This window comes from Miniopterus schreibersii, assembly GCF_964146895.1.
Source record: "Miniopterus schreibersii genome assembly, chromosome: 5".
In the NCBI taxonomy this organism is placed as follows: Eukaryota; Metazoa; Chordata; class Mammalia; order Chiroptera; family Miniopteridae; genus Miniopterus; species Miniopterus schreibersii.
In genome coordinates, this window is record NC_138106.1 from 31,215,030 (window position 1) to 31,233,584 (window position 18,555).

The following is an 18,555-nucleotide window of genomic DNA, read 5'->3' on the forward strand; positions in this document are numbered from 1 at the left end:
TTGAAGAGTAAATAGCACTGCATTTGAAATTTATTTTTCTGCTTCTCTAGTAAAACTTAGTATTTTTGCTCACATAAGGATGGTCATTTGTGATTCCTTCAAATGGCAAAAATGCATACTCCTCTTCAGGCCTCTATTCAATAGTTTACATTACTCTTAACAAAATCATTCTACATAAACAGCTCCTTAAAAATAGTACTCTCTCATCAAATCTAATTTGACAGAAAGAAGTTTAAGGAAAAAAGGAGTGCTTTATAAGTGAAAATGTACAAATCTTTGGCCTTTCTCTTGACATTTTTATATGTCAAAAAGCAAAAAAAGAAAAACAAACCTTCATGTAATTCAATCTTATGATTACTTTTGCACCATATTTTGTTTTTACACCACAAAAGGAGGCACTTTCAGTATCTATAAAAGGTGTTTAATCCTAAAACATATTTACTTAGAGAATAATTAAAACAATTCAATACATTCTAAGACCTAGCAGAAAATTATAAGTTACCACTTCTGAAAGTCATTTGAAAGTCAATGATGGTACCTGATCAACAACAGGAAGTGGGGATTGGATCAAATATAAGAGCTTATGGGATTTCCTACATGGAGAAGAAAAAAGATATTCCTTTATGATGTTTAGGAGTGACAGCTGCTCTTTATTCCATTTTAATCAGTGAGTATATATCTATCCATTCAAGTTTTCCTTTCTATTTTTCCTTATGATAAGTTTCTTAACAGTAGCCTAAATAACAATGATATGTAATGAATACCACAGAAATCTACTGGAGTCAGTTGAACTTCAGGAGTAAGTTATCAGAAAAAGATAAAAGAAAAAATGAGCGAGAACCTCAAATATAAAAATTTTACGGGCTGTGAAACTTGGTCTCTCACAATCATGTTACTGCTCAAATGAGAGGCGATCTGATTTTTGTCTACTGGAGCAGCATCGTGGCACATCAGCAGGCAATGGTGATGTTGAGAACAGCAGCAAAAATAAACAATTGTATGCTCATAAAGAACCCAAGCCTACAAAATGGATACCTTCCAGGTGAATTTTACACTTAAAAGACCCAAGACATCAGGATAATAAAGCTCTGTACTTATAATCTTTCATATGTCCTATTGTGGCTATTATGCTTAAGTAAAATAGCTAAAAATTAAAAAAACAACAACAAAACAGAAAAGATGACAATACCATAAAAATGTAGCTGTCTATTTTGGCAGCTATATCGCAGAACTTCTTGACTATCTTTTAATCAGCTGGGAAAAAAAGTCAATAACTGTATGCAAATGAATAAATTGTCAATATCAAAATACAAAAGTACTATCAATAATCACCTCTGACTTTCAGATTTAAATTCAGTGCAATTGACAAATGCATCGCTAAAGGAAAATGCAGCTTAAACATACTCAAAACATTTGTGTCTATTCCTGGGAGCACATTTAAAAATTATTGCACAGATTTTTTTTATTTTTATTTATTTTTTTAAAACAACAACAGAGGTCAACCACAGATGTGGACCTCCAGCAATAAAAGCAGGATTTCAAGTGCCAGATACTCAGCATATTAGGTTTCCTACATAAGTCACAGGGTAATAGTTCTAAGTATCTATAATGTGATCCAAACCCTAAAAACAGCTGGCACAAAACCATCATGAATGACTGCCTCTCTGGATGTAAATTTTTAAAAATATTATTACAGTATCATAGTCCCCACTAACAACAACTGGGGTACATATAACAATGTATTATGGAATTAAGTGTATTTATTTTCTTTAACAATAGCAAATGCTATCCTACCTTAGTAAAAACCAAGACTTGCTTCAATCAATGCTCTTTTGTAAAAATAGCAAAATAACAAATGCTGAAAATCAAAGCTGCATTACTTGGGCTAAATCAGTTTCTATTTAAAATAGGTTAAAATTTTAGTAAAGGCCTCAAAACAATTAGTGATGGAAATAGTGTTATAAATTTGCTAAGCTTGGTAATATGCGATTCCTCAATTAAAACCTTTGAGAGATAAATTTGACAACTGTTCTCTGGATTCTCACCTCAACCATGACAAACCTGTTAATCACACATATGAACACAGCCCCATGCTATCATTTGTCAATTCTCTAAATTTTCACTTTTAGTTGCATGAGCACAGGAGGAGGTTTGACCTGATACCTATATCCTTAAGAAAATACTTGACATGATAAACAGAATAAAAGACATGATATAGTAGTGATTACCGGGGGGAAAAAAAATAGCAGCTTAAGTCTATCTATATTTGAAAAAATGTAGTCACAAGTACCACAAATGCAGAATCAGAGCAGCAGGGAGGTTAGTGCAATTATACTTAAAAAAAAAAAAAAAAAAAATCTGAATCGCTGCTATTTAAAAACACCTTGAAGCAAGTCTTTTGTTTTAAAGATTGTTTTTAAACTAAGGTAGCTAACATTTTGCCATGTAATGGCAGTGTTATATGCCGTTATCTTGCTTTGTATAAAGAAAAATAACATGAGAGATTTTTAATACTGGAATTTGGTTATATTACATATTTAAGCTTCTACACAGAATGATGGACACTTTGAGAAGCTAATCCTTATCCAGAAACATTTTAATCTCTTAAAAAACAAAGCAAAACAAACAAACAAACAAACAAAAGCCCCAAACCTACTTTGCTCCTTTTACAATAGTGCACATTTTAACCATAATTTAGTTATGGCTACAAAACATCAGAAGATTTTTTTTATGCATCTTCTCTATGGTATTTTTTAAAAAGTTTTTGTGCCCTCCTAGTCTTTAATTGGCAGAAATATGTCCAAAATAGAAACTACTGCATTTAAGCCACATCACAAAACAAAAACAAAAACAACAAAACAAAACAAAAAAAACAGAGCATAATACCCCTTTACTGATGTGTCTTACAGATTGACGTGACCAAAGGCATATATTTTCATTTAATTTCCAATTTCCCCTTCTACAACATGCACCAATTGAATATATGCTCTGGGAGCCATAAAAGGTACCAAACATTTATCTTTTCAAAAGAATGCATTAAAATATTTTTAAGAATTTTTTGTTTAAAAGGTGAAAAAAATATAAACAAGAAACTGATTCACTCCCTTACTTCATGCATCCATAAACTAAACCAAAAACAAAGTTTAAAAGCAAGAACAAACTACTGCTGCAAGTTTTTGTAAGTCCATTTTCTCTGTACATACAAACTGCTCAACTACTGAAGGGAAGAAAAGAATATAATCCATGGTGTCTGCTGATTCAAAGGGGAGAAACAAGGCTGTCATTAGTATCCAAAAAACTGGTACATGTATGGGCTGCTCTTATAATGCATATTTCTTTCTTCTGTTTTTCATATCCAAAACTTGTAAATGCTATTTTAGGGGCACAGCAGATTAGATTCCAGCACTTGGTGAACAGAATTCACAAGCTGTGACAAAATTCTGTCATCTTCAGGGTGCAATTTGTGTATATACACTGGATGTATATGTTTCTTTTAGATTTGGCTGTAGTGGACTGGCCATGGTTCAAGTGGGACTATAGCAGTACATGGGTCAGGGACAGTCATTTGGCTATGTACACATTCATAGTCGGTCCATGGCTTCCAACTAGTAGCGCTATTTCCGAAGGTCTAATACACAAACCTGTAAGAAATTAAAATAATCAACCACTGTGTTAAGAATTTCATCATACATTTTTAGCTTAACTTTTCTATAGTACGGTCTGGAGTCTATTTCTTTCTTTTTTTTTTTTTTAAATATATCTTTATTGATTTCAGAGAGAGGAAAGGAGAGGGAGAGAGAGAGATAGAAACATCAATGATGACAGAGTCATTGATTAAGCCTGCAACCTGGGCATGTGCCCTGACCGGGAATCGAACCCCGATCGCCTGGATCCTAGGTCGACGCTCAACTGCTGAGCCACGCCCGGCCAGGCTGGAGTCTATTTCTTGGTTCCAAGTTCACAAAACTGGTGAAGCAATATAGTAATCATGGCAACGGGCACTTAACAGAAATCAGATAAATCGTCTAAGCAACTGGAGGAAACAACGATGGGCTAATATGACAGAGGAAGAACCATGGCTACAATTTTGAAGATTTACTCTCTGTTAACTAAGAAGTAGAAAAAATATGCTCAAAAAAAACTATTTCCTATCTCTTGGGTCTTAACAAAAGATACTACAGATTATATTAAGCTCCAGCTCCAGTAAATAGCTAATGGCTATATCCTTTCCATTTTCCCTTTGCTTTCAGAGCTTTGGAAGTCATAAGTAGTATTTCTGTAGAGTTGGCCGACCTGATCCTGAAAGTATCTCAGAATCACACATTCCTCAAATGCACAACTCAACTACCTCTTTTCCCCCTTCCCTGGGCCACCAACACTCTTCTGTAGGGGAGAGAAAGTAGAAACAGGCAGTGAAAATTCGTCTCTCTCAGACTGGTATTCTGCTATTCTTAATTTCACTAATGAAGGTTTACTTTAAAAATAACTCCATTTCTTGATTATAAAAAACACGCTTTTTAGCAAAAGTGGCCTAAATTTTGTTACATTATTTGAATGAAATGAACATGTATACAGCCTTCAGTAAAAAAAATCAATACCGTATCATAAAATTTATTTTGAAGAGAACATTAAGCTACATTTATTCACTATGCTTACACACCCTTTGGAAACACTGTATCATACTTACTGAACCATCTGATGCACTGGCTCCAACCTTGTCTCCTGCTGCATTCCAGCAAACTTCAAAAATTCCACCTGTTCCCCTATAGCTGTGAACTAGAGCACCTGTCTAAAAAAATGAAAAACAAAAATTTATAAATATTAACATATTGAGGTAAAAATATTATATGGCTTTATTTCTAGCAATCAAAGGTAGGATTCAGCTTTCACTCCAAAATAAATACAAGGTATAAGATACTAGAAATGTGATTTGATGATCCTTTTATAAAAAGATAACACTAGTCTGCTCTCAACAGATCATTCACTCACACATTCAGTTTCTCCAGTATTGATAATCATTCTTAGCTAAGGTACCTCTGGCCTCTCTGACACATTAACAATGGCTAGAAGTGAATAGTCAAGGCATGGCTTGAAATAAATTTTTCATGATGTTATTGAAAGCTGCATGAGTTTGGCAAACTTGTAAATAAACAAAATTGTCAGAATTTCTTTGACAAACACGCTAAAGAGAAAGTACAATAAACTAGTAAAAGAAATTCCAGTGTGAGTCTGTTACGTAGTCCATATTAACGAAAATTCCTATTAAAATAGCCCCCTAAACTATAGGAGTTATGAAAAAAGCTAAAATATACACATATTATTCTCGAAAGATGACAAATTTTTTAAAAAGTGTAACTAGGAATACTACAATTTCATTATCAATTTAGCTGAATAAGTATAAAATATTTTATTCCTGCAGCAACAGAAACCATAATCATTCAGCTGCCACTGAATAATTAAGACTCAGTACAAAAATGTACTGTCCTAAGAAGCCAGTCATTAAACAGGGCAAAGGTCAGAGGTTCTGCTGTGAGAAACTGGAAAACAATGAAAAATATGCTTCTGATGTTCTGCCCTGATAAACCAGGACAGTCTCTCTCAGCTTTAAAGTAATCTAACAGGTCAAACTAGAAAGACTGTCTTTCCTTGCTTTCCCCTTCAGAGTCAGTAGGAAATACTGTAGGAACCACAGGTCACTGCCACAAGCTTACCACACTGGGAAGGCTCTACTGGCTTCCAATTTTTTCCCCTCCTACCTAAAATTTCTAACAATTTAAGAGATTAATTAAAGTGTGTGAATACAGGTCTTGAGTATCTACAAGTAATGAGAAGAGAAAGGAGTGGCATCAACAAAATCTAAACTGTTGATATTAAAAAGTAAAACCTATAAGACAGTCAACTTTGGGGTTTAAGAAAATAAAAATTTCTTTCAAAAGTACTTACCAAGTTCTAAGCTTGAATTAAGCTATAACTGAACCAAAATAGCACGGTCAAAAGCCAGAGCTGTGACATTAACAAAGGCCAATGAATCATCAGCATCTACTCAAATTTGTATGTATATTCAGACGAGACTTCAACAACTTACCTGTCAAGTGCTTAGGTAACACATCACCCAAGTAATGCAAGAAATAACTACAAGTATATATGATAAAACGATAATGACTTTCTCCTGCACTAAGAACTCACTAGATGCATTTTATTATTTTCAAACTTCAAAAAAAAGTAAAATGATATTTTTGATACATAACAGTGATACAACAAAACAGCATGGATAGCTGCTCAAATGCCCTTAAAAACCAATCAGTGATCTGCCATTAGAACTCTAAAGCCACATACCCAAATTTCATTAAAACTGATTTTCTCACAATGGAGTAAATGAGTGATTGAAAAGGTAAACAACAGACAGATTATCTATAGATTGTATCTAAAAAGCCTTTGCTATTCAATCACAACAGAAAGATTAATGTGAAAGGAAAGCCAAGGGGAAATAGAAACTATTAAACTAAGAGAGTGCAGCAATGTGTCGAAAGTCAGAATGTTCCAAACACAAGCAACAACCGGTAAGTGAAAGGAGTGTATTTTTTAAAGATGCTATTCCTGGTTAACAATATGATCCACACTTCAGAATAAATTAAGAAAAAGGAAGGTCTTTATATAAAGAAATTATAAAACCTCACTGAAGGGGAAAAAAGACTTAATTAGGGGGACTTATAAAGTTAGTTATTAAAGCTATACTAAAGATGCAGGGATATACCAGAGCATCTGTGAATAAACCACATAAGAACCTGGAATGTGAAAGGGGGCATTACGAAGCACTAAAGTGACAAGAAATAGTGCTGCGACAACTGGGTAACCATCTAGAGGAAGATAAAATTAGAACGCTACCTCACACCATATATAAAAAAACAATCCCAAAGGAGTTCAAAATATAAATGGAAAATAGTGAAAGTATAAAATGAAAGAATCATAATGCTTTTACACACACACACACACACACACACACACGAGAACAACAAAATAAACCGTAATAGACAGCTGCCTGCAGGGGATCAAGACAGAAATGGGAGCAAGAGTTCTCAGTGTATACCTTTTACAATGTTTTGGTTTTGGGGGGAAGCCATCTGAATGAGTAATTTAATCAAAATAATACTTGAGCCCTGGCTGGGTGGCTCAGTTAGTTGGAACATTGTCCCAAACACCAAAAAAAGGTTGCGGGCTCGACTCCTGGTCAGGACACATACCTAGGTTGTGGTTTGATTCCCAGTTGGGACACGCATATAGGAGGCAAGTGATCAATGCTTCTCTCTCACATCGATCTTTCTTTCTCTCTCTCTTTTAAAAATCAATAAAAACATACCCTTGAGTAAGGATTAAAAAAAAGAAAAACTTCAAAATGATGATTTACGCAACACAGTCTGACCAAACGCAATGGTTAGCGATACAAAGAGAAGCGCCCACAATCACTTATTACGCTTGTACGACGGCCAGAGAGGAGCTTGCTCACGGGAGGCGAGTGGCTGCTACTGAAGAGCCAGCGCGAGGCCCGGCTGGGGAGCTGGCTCGGCGGTTAGTGTTGTCGATGGGCCGAGCTGCCCGTCTGATCCCGGGCCCGGGCCATACAAGGAGCAGCCAGTGACTGCATAAATAAGTGGAACAGCAAATCGATCTCTCTCTCAATTTAAAAAAAAAAGAAGAAAAAAGAAACTACATGGAGAATAAGAACACAGAAAAAGATTTAAAAAGAAAAAAAAAAGCAACAACACAGGCTGTTTTCTCTGCTTTTAGGAAAAAATCTCTATAGCACCGTCCCTAAAAGGTTGTATGGTTTTAAGTTTTTTTCACTGCCCTTTAGTACATTTTTTTTACTGCTCACATATAGGTTCTTCAAAGACAATTTTTTTAGAAAACAAAAAAATTATATTATTTAATAAATGCATCTTAAATTCTCACATTTTATGTCTGTGAAACTGTTGAAAAAATAAAGAATCTAAATTTATTCCTAAATTCTGATCTATACAATGAAAACATAACTTCAGTTGGTTTCAATCTTTACTTAGCTGTAAATTTAAAAGGTACTCATTTAAAAACAAGAACTGAATTCATACCACAAAAATAATGATAACCAGAAAGGAAATTATTTGTACATGCTAATGTTTCTTACTGAATATAAGCCCACTTGACTATTCTTATATAGACATAGAGACATACCTGTGTGTTCCAGATGTGCACACATTTGTCAAAAGAACCACTTGCCAGATACCTGCCATCAGGACTGAAAGCTACACTGTACACAGGCTCTTGGTGTTTTGTCAAGGTATGGATGCAAATTCCTCGGTCTACATCCCATAATCTAACAGTAGAGTCAAAGGATGCACTGACAAGGAGGAAAAAATATTGTTTTATAAGTAATGAAATACTCTTAGGCCCACCCCAATATACAATATTCATCCATTCCTATTAGCCAGCCACAAATTCCTCATGAGAAGCAGAATGGGCTGTTAGGAAAACAAATCTATAAATGAAAAAAGGCAGCCTCAGGGCAGCTCCAAGTCCCTGAATTGAAACACATACACAAACTAATTCACTGTATTCCTTTGCTCTTTAAATAATTCCTTTATATTAATCCATGGTTTTGAACACTGTATTGACTGTATTTTTAACTTTACTTTTTTTTTTTTTAATCCTGAGGAAATTTTATTGCACTGGGCTTCAATTACTTGGGTTATAATCATCAGCAAATATTTGATATCTCCAGACAAAAAAAATCCATTATGACATGAAATAATAAAGCTATATTTAAAAGTTCCCATTTAAACCCGACCCATGTGGCTCAGTGGCTAAGAGTCCACCTATGAACCAGGAGGTCACGGTTCGATTCCCATCAGGGCACATGACCAGGTTGCGGGCTGAATCCCCAGTAGGAGCAGATCAATGATTCTCTCTCATCATTAATGTTTCTAGCTCTCTCTCCCCCCTTTCCTCTCTCTGAAACCGTTTTTTTAAAAAGCATATTTAAAAGTTCCCATTTAAAAATTATGTATTTCTTGCAAGATACATTCCCACTTCATGGAATCTTCCCTAATTTTCTGTCATATTTATTAGAAGTTTTATTTGTAGAAGACTCATAAGAGGAAGAGTAAAACATAAATATTACCTTGCTAACATAAGGTTGGCATTTGGATTATTTGTCCCTGGCCCTGTTGGACTCCACTTGATAGTATAAATTTCTTTATTATGTGCTTGCAAATCATGGACACAATTGTCTTGTTTCATGCTCCATATCTAAGCAAAAAAGAAAAATGTATAAAATTATTTTCTATACAAATGGTACAATTTAAACACTATCTTGACAATTCAAAATAAAAGTGGTATTATCCAGAACAATGTTTATGGAGGTCAAGGGAATATTTGAAAATAAAGTGTACAATATATTTATCTCTTTTTAAAATGACAGTACTTTCCAAATATTCACTATTGTGAGGCTTCAGGACATAATTAACTGTAATCCTAAGATTACTTTTGACAGCTTCAGATGGTATAAACTCTAACGTTCAATAAGCTCCTGGGGTAATGTTTCTAACATGTTTAAGGCGTTAGTTTATATGCTGTCCCTTAAATAAAAGATCGTTATAAATTGCTCTCAGAATTTTAAATCAGGAAATATTTTGCAATGGAGAAAACAGATAAGCAACTTACAAATAAAATAATATGATTCATGTATGAACCAAAGCATAGGTAACAAAAGCAAAAAGAGGCCCAATGGGAATACAAAGAATTAAAAAGCTTCTGCACCACAAAGGAAACAATCAGCAAAGTAAAATAAAAAAGGCGAGCAACAAAATAGGAGAAAAATTTGAAAATCGTATATCCAATATAGGGTTAATTTCCAAAAATATACAAGGAACTCCTCTTATAAGACAACAGCAACAAAAACTATATTGCTAGAAGAGCATTTTTACTAGTAATGTTTGCAAGGAAGCTCAGGCTTGGGAAAACTATCGAACTAAAAAACAGCAGGTATTTAAAGAGAAAACCTACCAGGTTACCAAGGTTACATTTAGTCTGTTCATAGGGGAAGGAAAAGCAGTCCCTAATGCGTATGCTGACTGTAAAGGTCATCATGTCTATAGTCACTGACATTGCAAAGTCAAGAACAACATTATTTTCAGTAGTTAGTATGTTACAGGAAAGGGATTCATTAATTTTGGAGATTGATATTAGGTTGTTCTTTATATCAAAATGTTTTTTCCCTCTAACTGTGATGTGCATAGGTGTTAGTTCTGCTTTTAGTCACACAACAAGAAAAATGTAAATTCACATTGAGATGTGAATACTGGCATGTCAACTAGGCTCACTCACCAATAAGTGATTCTCTGCAATCTATCGGTCTCCAGGCAAGGGTGACTCAAATTACCACCACAGCAAAATCAATACAGTTCACAGAATCTCAGTCCAAGTCATGAACGCTACAGAGATCTTCATGACTTATTAGTCAAATCTTTACATATGCAAATACACTTACTGCAAATATATGTGACTTTCTAATAGTGAAGACAATTTATAACAGCACATTTCTAAGTATCATAATTCCCATCATGCAGCCATCCTTTTCAGGGGAATTTATTTGCTATATTCAAACATTTAAAATACCTCATAAAAGAAAATATAAAGAACAAGGTTTAAGCACTCAAGGAACTATAAAAGACATTCTAAACAGTGTTCAAATGGCCTGAGCAGTAACACTGTACGACATCTCCACCCCATTTCTCCCACTCTCTAAATTACCTTCAAAGTCATGTCATCAGAACAAGAGGCCAGGAGATTGCCAGTTGGGTCCCATTTGATAGCATTTACTTCATTCTAAAAATAACAGTAAATATTTACATTTTCATTTTATAGACTGGTTGCTCTTTGGTCATTAAACATACATACAGTGGTGCCTCGGTTTTCGAACATCTCCGTTTATGAACGCCATAAACCTGGAAATGCTTCAGTTTTTGAATACTCCTCAGAAGTCGAACATGCCACGTGGCTTCCACTGAGTGCAAGACACTGAGGCCTAGCTGCTGGCTGTTGATCCCTCGGCTTTCCAATGTTTCAGAACTCAAACAGTCTTCCAGAATGGATTACATTCGAAAACCAAGGTACCACTGTACTTCGAAACCACTCTGAAACGTTACTTATTCATCACAATCACTTTAAAGGGGGGGAAAAACATTTCTCACCGTGTGTCCCTGGAATGTTTTAATAGGTCTGTCTTGTCCTAATTTACAGACGTGAATGCACATGTCTGTACTACAAGAAGCAAAAGTGTTGTTGCTCTGCCAATCTACATCCAATGCTGGTGCTGAAATGACAAAAAGCCCGGTTAGCATTCATTTCCCATGTACCAACATCTAGGAACCCTAGTTTTAAACCATGGTTGGACATTAAATATGCTAACAGGAACATAAAGTTCTACTTTATACTTATAAAAATATAATTTAAAGAAATTATAGCTAAACATAAAAAATATTAATAAATTTCTGTTTAGTTGCCTGTCAGACACAGCCTAATAGAAAGTACACTGGCCTGGTAATATGGAGATCAGTGTTCCCAAGAGCATGCTCTGTGAAATACCAGCACTGGATTTTGGTTTTTCATTTGTAAATGATAAAATTGAACATGATGCTATGCTTTTTAATTCTAAAATTCTGTGAGTGTTCAATGAACAAGAGGCCGTGGTTCTGCCACTCCCCAACTAGTAGTGGGCCCTAAGCAAGTCACTTAACCTGTCATGGTATTTCCCTCATCTTAAAAAAAGGGGGGAATAGAACCTTTACGCTAGTACACAAGAATACCAAGGATATTGTGAAAATCAAGTGAAATGAGATGTATGGAAAGTACTTTGTGAATTACAAATTAGACAAATGTTACATTTAATAAGTATCATTCCCAGTATCTACTCAAATGATAAATGGAATACTGCATATGATTCACAAATACATTTTCTTCTAAGAGATTCCCATCAAAAACCTCTTAAAATCTATGTCATTGAATTTCAAACCTCAGAGGCCCAAAGCTGGCTGGCATTTAATACTTATTTTAGCTCTACTATGATTAAAGATTCTTTCCTTTCATTCTCCTCTGCTGCAAGGTGCAGGTTCTATAATTAGCAATGCAGATTAAGGTAATGATATCAAGTAATCAGGTTAAACAATAGAAGCATACAAAAAACAATGGACTCAGAGCAGGGGTAGATACACTATAGCCCATTAGACAAGACAGTTTTTACATTTCAATTGGCTAGGGAGAAAAAAACAATCAAAAAGCCTACACCTGATCAAAAGAAGACCCAGTGACGGTGAAAATCATACTTAATTCAAAGTTTGGTGTTCATATATAAAGCTTTATGAAACCCAGCCAAGCTCATTAGGCTACATATTTCCTACGGCTGCTTTTGCACCACCAGGGCAGACTTGACTAGCTACAACAAAGATTCTACAGCTTACAAAACCAGAAGTTATTTTCTGAACCTTTACAGAACAAGTTTACCATTTAGAGGAAACAGAAAAAGCAGAAAAACAGGAAGGTTAAATTTAAGCTGTGTATCTTCATTATTAGAGAAATAAAGGATTTAATTAGAGGAGGTCAGAACTGGTGTCTACGGGAAGGGAAAAAGAAAATCACTCTGTGTGTATCTAATTATAATAGTAATTGGCAATGCTGCGATTAAACATAGTATAAATAAGTGTTTTGAGCATCTGGACTGATAAGCCAAAAAGTTTGTCATGTGTGAGGACTTGAAACTATGGAAAGGAGCAGCAAAAAGAAAGAATTAAAGCATTTACGACTCAAAGAAATATTTAAGCAGGACTTTGAAAACTATATCAAGATACTTTTAAAGAGACGAAGGACAACAGGCAACAGTGAAAATAATTTCATTAACTGGCTAGGGACAAATCAGGTAAAAATCTAAAATCTAAAGCACAGCTCAAGGAAGCTAACGGTAGTAACATGGCCAGACATTACTAAAGAACTAGCTTTGAGTGTATTTCCACAACAAAAACCAGGAATCAGGACACTACCTGGAATGAGTCAGCAAAGGAAAAGTAGTCCTTACAAAACGGGAAAAGACATGTTGAATAGAAACTTACTATGCAGGGGTATGAAATATTAAATCCGCTCTCCAAGCAACCTTTCTGAAACTAGTGGCATATGAAAATATTAACATAAATTTGACTTTTGTACAAAATTTCAAATTACAAGAATTCTCACCAGATTAAACAAGAACAAGACACGATATTAGAGCAGGCAAGCGAAAGTGAACGGCAGTGACTGCTACTGTCACAGGCAACGCTACTCTAGGTGGTTCTGGTCTCCTCCCTCCCACTAGAAGCTCTTCACCTGTGTGTCCAGTCCCGTTTCTGAGCACCTGGGTGCTCAGGGCTCCCAGGGGCAAACTTCTTCAGAGACCCACCCTGCTCTGCTCCTGTTTACTTCCCCAAATGTGGCTAGCACTCAATAGCTAGTGATATGTAGTTGAGGGAAAGTGGGCCAGTTAAAAAAAACCTAGCAACCTTGGCTCAAAATGAGAAAAAGTCTGAGGTGTAAATAAAAACTCCAGAGCCATGTCTATCCGGCTGAAAATGGGCTGCTTCCCCCAAACTCCTCCCTTCCTTGGCTCCTTCCTTCTTTCCCATCCTGCTTCCCACAACTCCTAGCTTGTTTCTCCTGAGGTTTCCTTAATAAACCACTTCACTCAAATGCTTGGCTCAAGGTCTGCTTCTGAGAGAATCCAACTTAAACCAGCCAGTAAATAAAACTACAGGCCAACTTTGATTGGCACTGTGTGTGAACTCCGCTGCATCTGTGTGCATCACGACTTCTCAGAGCAATACAGATGACGGTCCTGTTCGTGTGTCACCTTGCTCTCAGGTCCACTCCTTACCACACTCTGTCTTCCTATGTTCTGCATCCAGGGGCCTGACTCTCTCAAATCCACATTCCAGCCTCCTGTGCCTGCAGTTTTCCAGAAATCACTATCAAGAGCCCAAGGTCAGGAGAAACAAAGAGGACAGGCAAATGTGCTCCCATTTCTCTTTCAGGTTGGGCCTCTGGCAGTTGCTAGGATTACTCCACAGGGCTTGCTCTTGCCAGGCAGCCTCTCCTCTAAGGTTCCAATTCACACTGGGCATTTGGATCCTGCCGTCTTCTCTAAGTCTTAGGTTTCCGGCAGTGTTAAACTCTGAGTTACCTCTAAGTATTCTTCTGTTTTTCACTCTTCCAGCACCTCTGCAACTATTTCCTTGTATTAAATTCCCTTTCTTGGATTACCTGGTTTAGATTCTGCTCTTGTGCCTGGAATCTGACTCAGTAACTACTTAACACTACATTTTCATTTTGACATTAAATATATTACTTAAGATATTTCAAAAAGAATTTTAACAAAATGTTTCTTAGGTAAATAACTTATTCAAGTGTTAAGTAGTAAGGGAAAAAAAGACCTGAAAAATCAAATTAATTTAGAAGACAATTCAATGTATAATAAATTGCTTTGAAGAAGGTCAAATATCTGTCCTGATGCACCAGGGTATTAACTTGGTACAGAGTTGTCTACAAAATCTTAGTAGGAGAAAATAAGTAGTAGTATTCAAACAGACACACTTAGGTTCAAACAAAAACAAACTATGAGCAGGTACAGACAACTGGAGGAGGCTGAGGAATGCTGCAACATGAGCTGTGTGATTAATGGGTCTGTGATTTGTCTGGCTCATAAGATGCAATGGTTATGGATTGGTGCAATCTAAGAACACAGGCAAGTTCTTTAGGATAGAAAAAGACCTCTAACATAAAATGTGCTCTTATGTAAGTGATATATAAGAGTTGTGTTTGCTATTACTGGCCTCATTTTACACATAATAAAAGCTAAGAAAAGTTAATTTGCCCAGGGTAACACAAACTTTTAATTTGAAGCCGAGATTCAAATTTCTGTGTCCTCCAAATCTGATTTATTTTTGTTAACCTGTGCATCCTTCATAAGTTAAAAAGGTAATGAACAAACCTATGAGGGGGCAGGGAAGAAAGGCATTCATTACTCATTTCCTTTTTTTTTTAAACAGCTTTATTCAAATACAATTCACATGCCATAGGATTCACCCATTTAAAGTACACAATTCAATGCTTTTTGGTATATTACATTATTAACTTTTAAATATTGTGGTCATATGTAACATAAAATATCATTTTATTAAGTATACAATTCAGTGGTATTAATTATACTCATAATGTTGTGCAGCTATCACCACTATTTCCAAAACCTTTTCATCACCCCAAACACAAACTTTAACCATTAAGCAATAACTCTCCATTCCTCCCACCCCGTCCTGCTAACCCCTATTCTTTACTTTTTGTCTATATGCATTTGCTTATTGTAATTACTTCATATAAGGAGAATCATACTACTTGTCCATTTGTGTCTGGTTTACTTCACTTAGCATAATGTGTACAAGGTTCACTGATGGTACAGCATGCGTCCAACTTTGTTTGTTTTCATGGCTGAGTATTAGCTGTCTGTCTAGACCCCATTTTGTTGACCCATCCATGTGCTGATGAGTGCTGGGTCGTCTCCACCTTCTGACTACTGTGAATAATGCTGCTATGATCACCGACAGACAAGAATCTGTTCAAGTCGCTGCTTTCAGTTCTTTTGGATACATATGTGGGAGTACAACTGCTAGGTTACATGTTAATTCTATATGTAGCTGTCAGTGTAACTGCCATACTGTTTTCCACCATGAATGCACCATTTTACATAGAAAAGTATAAGGGTCCTAATTTCTCCACATCCATGAACACTGTTATTTTTTATAGCTGCCCTAATGGGTATGAAGTGGTAACGCATTGTAACACATCTATAATCATGATTTATGCATTACACAATTTATGCATTATATGCACAGGAGAACATTTAGTAAAGGAATTAAAATACAGTAATTTAAAAAGCATGGTAGACTTCCATTTCTGGTCAATATGAAGTGAAAGGGACCATATTTACCTCCTGCCTCAAACAACCAAAAAACTTACAAAATATAAGAAAGAATAGTTTAAGACACTGGACATTAGGCACAAAGGACAGTGGTTCCTCAGAGAAAGGAGACCCAACAAACAATGTGCCTTCAAAATTGCCCAAGCTTACAATCTGGAAAAAAAAAAAAGTCCAGGTTTTGGCACAGGAAAGAGAAATCTCCCTAGGCAGAGATCCATGAAATTCCTGAGTTGAACAGACAAAGCTGAGAATCTGGGGAGACAAAGGCAGCTAGAATTCACAGGACAGAGTACTAGAAAGGAGAGAGCTACATAGAGAACTCTGAAGACCTGTAGCGGGTTCTAATCACATATCCAGCACAAGTGCGTGACAATACTAGCTGAGACCTGGGAATGAACAACTTAAACAGATGAGAAGAAACAATGCCTGATACACAAGGCTGGGAATAGCGCCTGTATCCATCCACCAGTCAGATGAGAAACTTCATAATGCATGGAACACTGGCTAGAGTGCACTTGAGGTTTTTACCTCAATACTGGGAAATAATTAGCCATAAACTGAGCACTTTTTCACTGCCATTTAATAATTTTATAAGCAACACCTAAACGATCAAACCATTTCTTAACTGTGTCCCAGAACAAAGTTCGCAAGTATTTTTACAAGAATACATTCAACAAGGCAAAATTCAAAACATCCCACTTCCAACCAAAAGTAACAAGGCACTCAAAAATACAGGAAAATATGACCAAAATGAAGAGAAAAATCATGTTAGAATTAGCAAAGACATCAAAGCACTTGCAGATACAACTGACAGCTGAACAATGCACAGTAAAAAATATGCATATAACTTTGACTCCTCAAAAACTCAACTAGTCATCCCACAGTATTTGCAGGGGATTGGTTCCAGAAACCCAATGGATATCAAAATCCATGGATGCTCAAGTCCCTTATATAAAGTGATGTACAAAATGCATAATTAGGCCTGGCCCGTGTGGCTGTTGGTTGAGTATTGTCCCATGTACCAAAAGGCTGCTGGTTTGATTCTGGGACAGGGGCACATGCCCGGGCTGCAGGCTATATCCCCAGTAGGGGGTGTGTGGGAGGCAGATGATGATGTCTCTCTCTCGCTCCTCCCTTCCTCTCTCTCTAAAAAGAACCCCAAAACCGTATTTCTTAAAAAAAAAAAAAAAAAGCGTATAGTTAGCCCTCTGCATCTAAAGTTGGTTGAATCCATGAATGCAAAACCCAAGGATATGGAGGGAGGAATGTATATTTATTGAAAAGAAAATGCATATACATGGACCCATGCAGTTTAAACTCATGTTGCTCAAGGGTCAACTGTACATACCATGTATCCGGATAGTTAAGTAGAAACACAAAAGATGTAAAAAAGACCTAAATCAAACCTCTAGAGATGAAAACTGAAATGTGAAATGAAAAAATGCACTAGATAGGATAAGCTGTAGATGTTTCAGAAAAGACTTGTGAAATTGAAACAGTACAGAAAACACCCCAAAATTTAAAAAACAAAACAAAAACAGCCCAGCCAGTGTGGCTCAGAGGTTAAGCATCGACCTATGATCCGGAAGATCAAGGTTTGATTCCTGGTCAGGGCACATGCTTGGGTTGCGGGCTTGATCCCCAGCAGGGGGTGTGCAGGAGGCAGCCAAACAGTGATTCTCTCTCATTATTGATGATTCTATCTCTCTCTCCCTCTCATTCCCTCTCCCCGAAATCAATAAAAATATATGTAAAAGAAATAAACAAAAAAACACAACTTGACCTAAATGACATTTATAGGAACAATGGAATTAAATTAGAAGTCAATATTACAAATCTCTCTGGAAACTTCCCAAATACTCAGAAATTAATAAGGCAAAAGAAACCAACAGTGGAAAGTATTTTGAACAGAATAAAAACACAACGTATAAAAATTGTGAGATGTCACTAAGTAGTAAGGAGTTAGAAGTAAATTTATAGCACTAAATATTTACATTAGAAAAGCAGAAAGGCCCAATTCAGTGCCTCAACTTCTGAAAGCATGACACATAAAAGAAGTTAATAAATTATAGAATTCATCAATATTATTAACTTCTGATCTCCAAGGACACTATCAAAACAATGCAAAAACAAGCCACAGATTCCAGATAATATTTGTAAATACGTGATAAAAGACTTGCACCGAGAATAAAGAACTCAGAAAACTTATTAATAAGAAAACAAAATTAAATAAAAGGTCCGATTTAAATAGGCACTTCAGCAAAGAAAACATAAAGATGGTAAATGAGCACATGGCAAGATGCTCAACATCATCAGTCATTAGGAAATGCAAATTAAAACCACAGTGAGATACCACTACACACATCTTAGAATGGCTACAATTAAAAAGACTACACAAAAAGTGCTGGCACAATACAGAGGGATGACCCACTGCTGCTGCTAACATAAACCAGTTTAAAAAGAGTACTCTGGAAAACAGTTTGGCAGTTTATTAGTAAGTTAAATATATACCTACCATATGATCTAGT

At 35.9% G+C, this 18,555-nt stretch overlaps 1 protein-coding gene across 7 annotated transcripts in view; it reads right to left on the reverse strand.

The window, feature by feature from the left end:
• Positions 1–1,385: 1,385 nt before the first annotated feature.
• The window catches only part of TBL1XR1 (TBL1X/Y related 1), a 137,945-nt gene continuing 120,775 nt past the window's right edge, over positions 1,386–18,555 (reverse strand). For all 7 annotated transcript variants that reach the window (XM_081137694.1, XM_081137691.1, XM_081137696.1 and 4 more), the window contains 6 exons: positions 11,226–11,347; positions 10,786–10,860; positions 9,155–9,282; positions 8,209–8,374; positions 4,688–4,789; positions 1,386–3,641 (listed from right to left, as the gene is read on the reverse strand). In XM_081137694.1, coding sequence (XP_080993820.1) covers positions 3,615–3,641; positions 4,688–4,789; positions 8,209–8,374; positions 9,155–9,282; positions 10,786–10,860; positions 11,226–11,347 — 620 coding nt within the window. In that variant the 3' untranslated portion in view covers positions 1,386–3,614. The remainder of the gene's footprint in view (positions 3,642–4,687; positions 4,790–8,208; positions 8,375–9,154; positions 9,283–10,785; positions 10,861–11,225; positions 11,348–18,555) is intronic.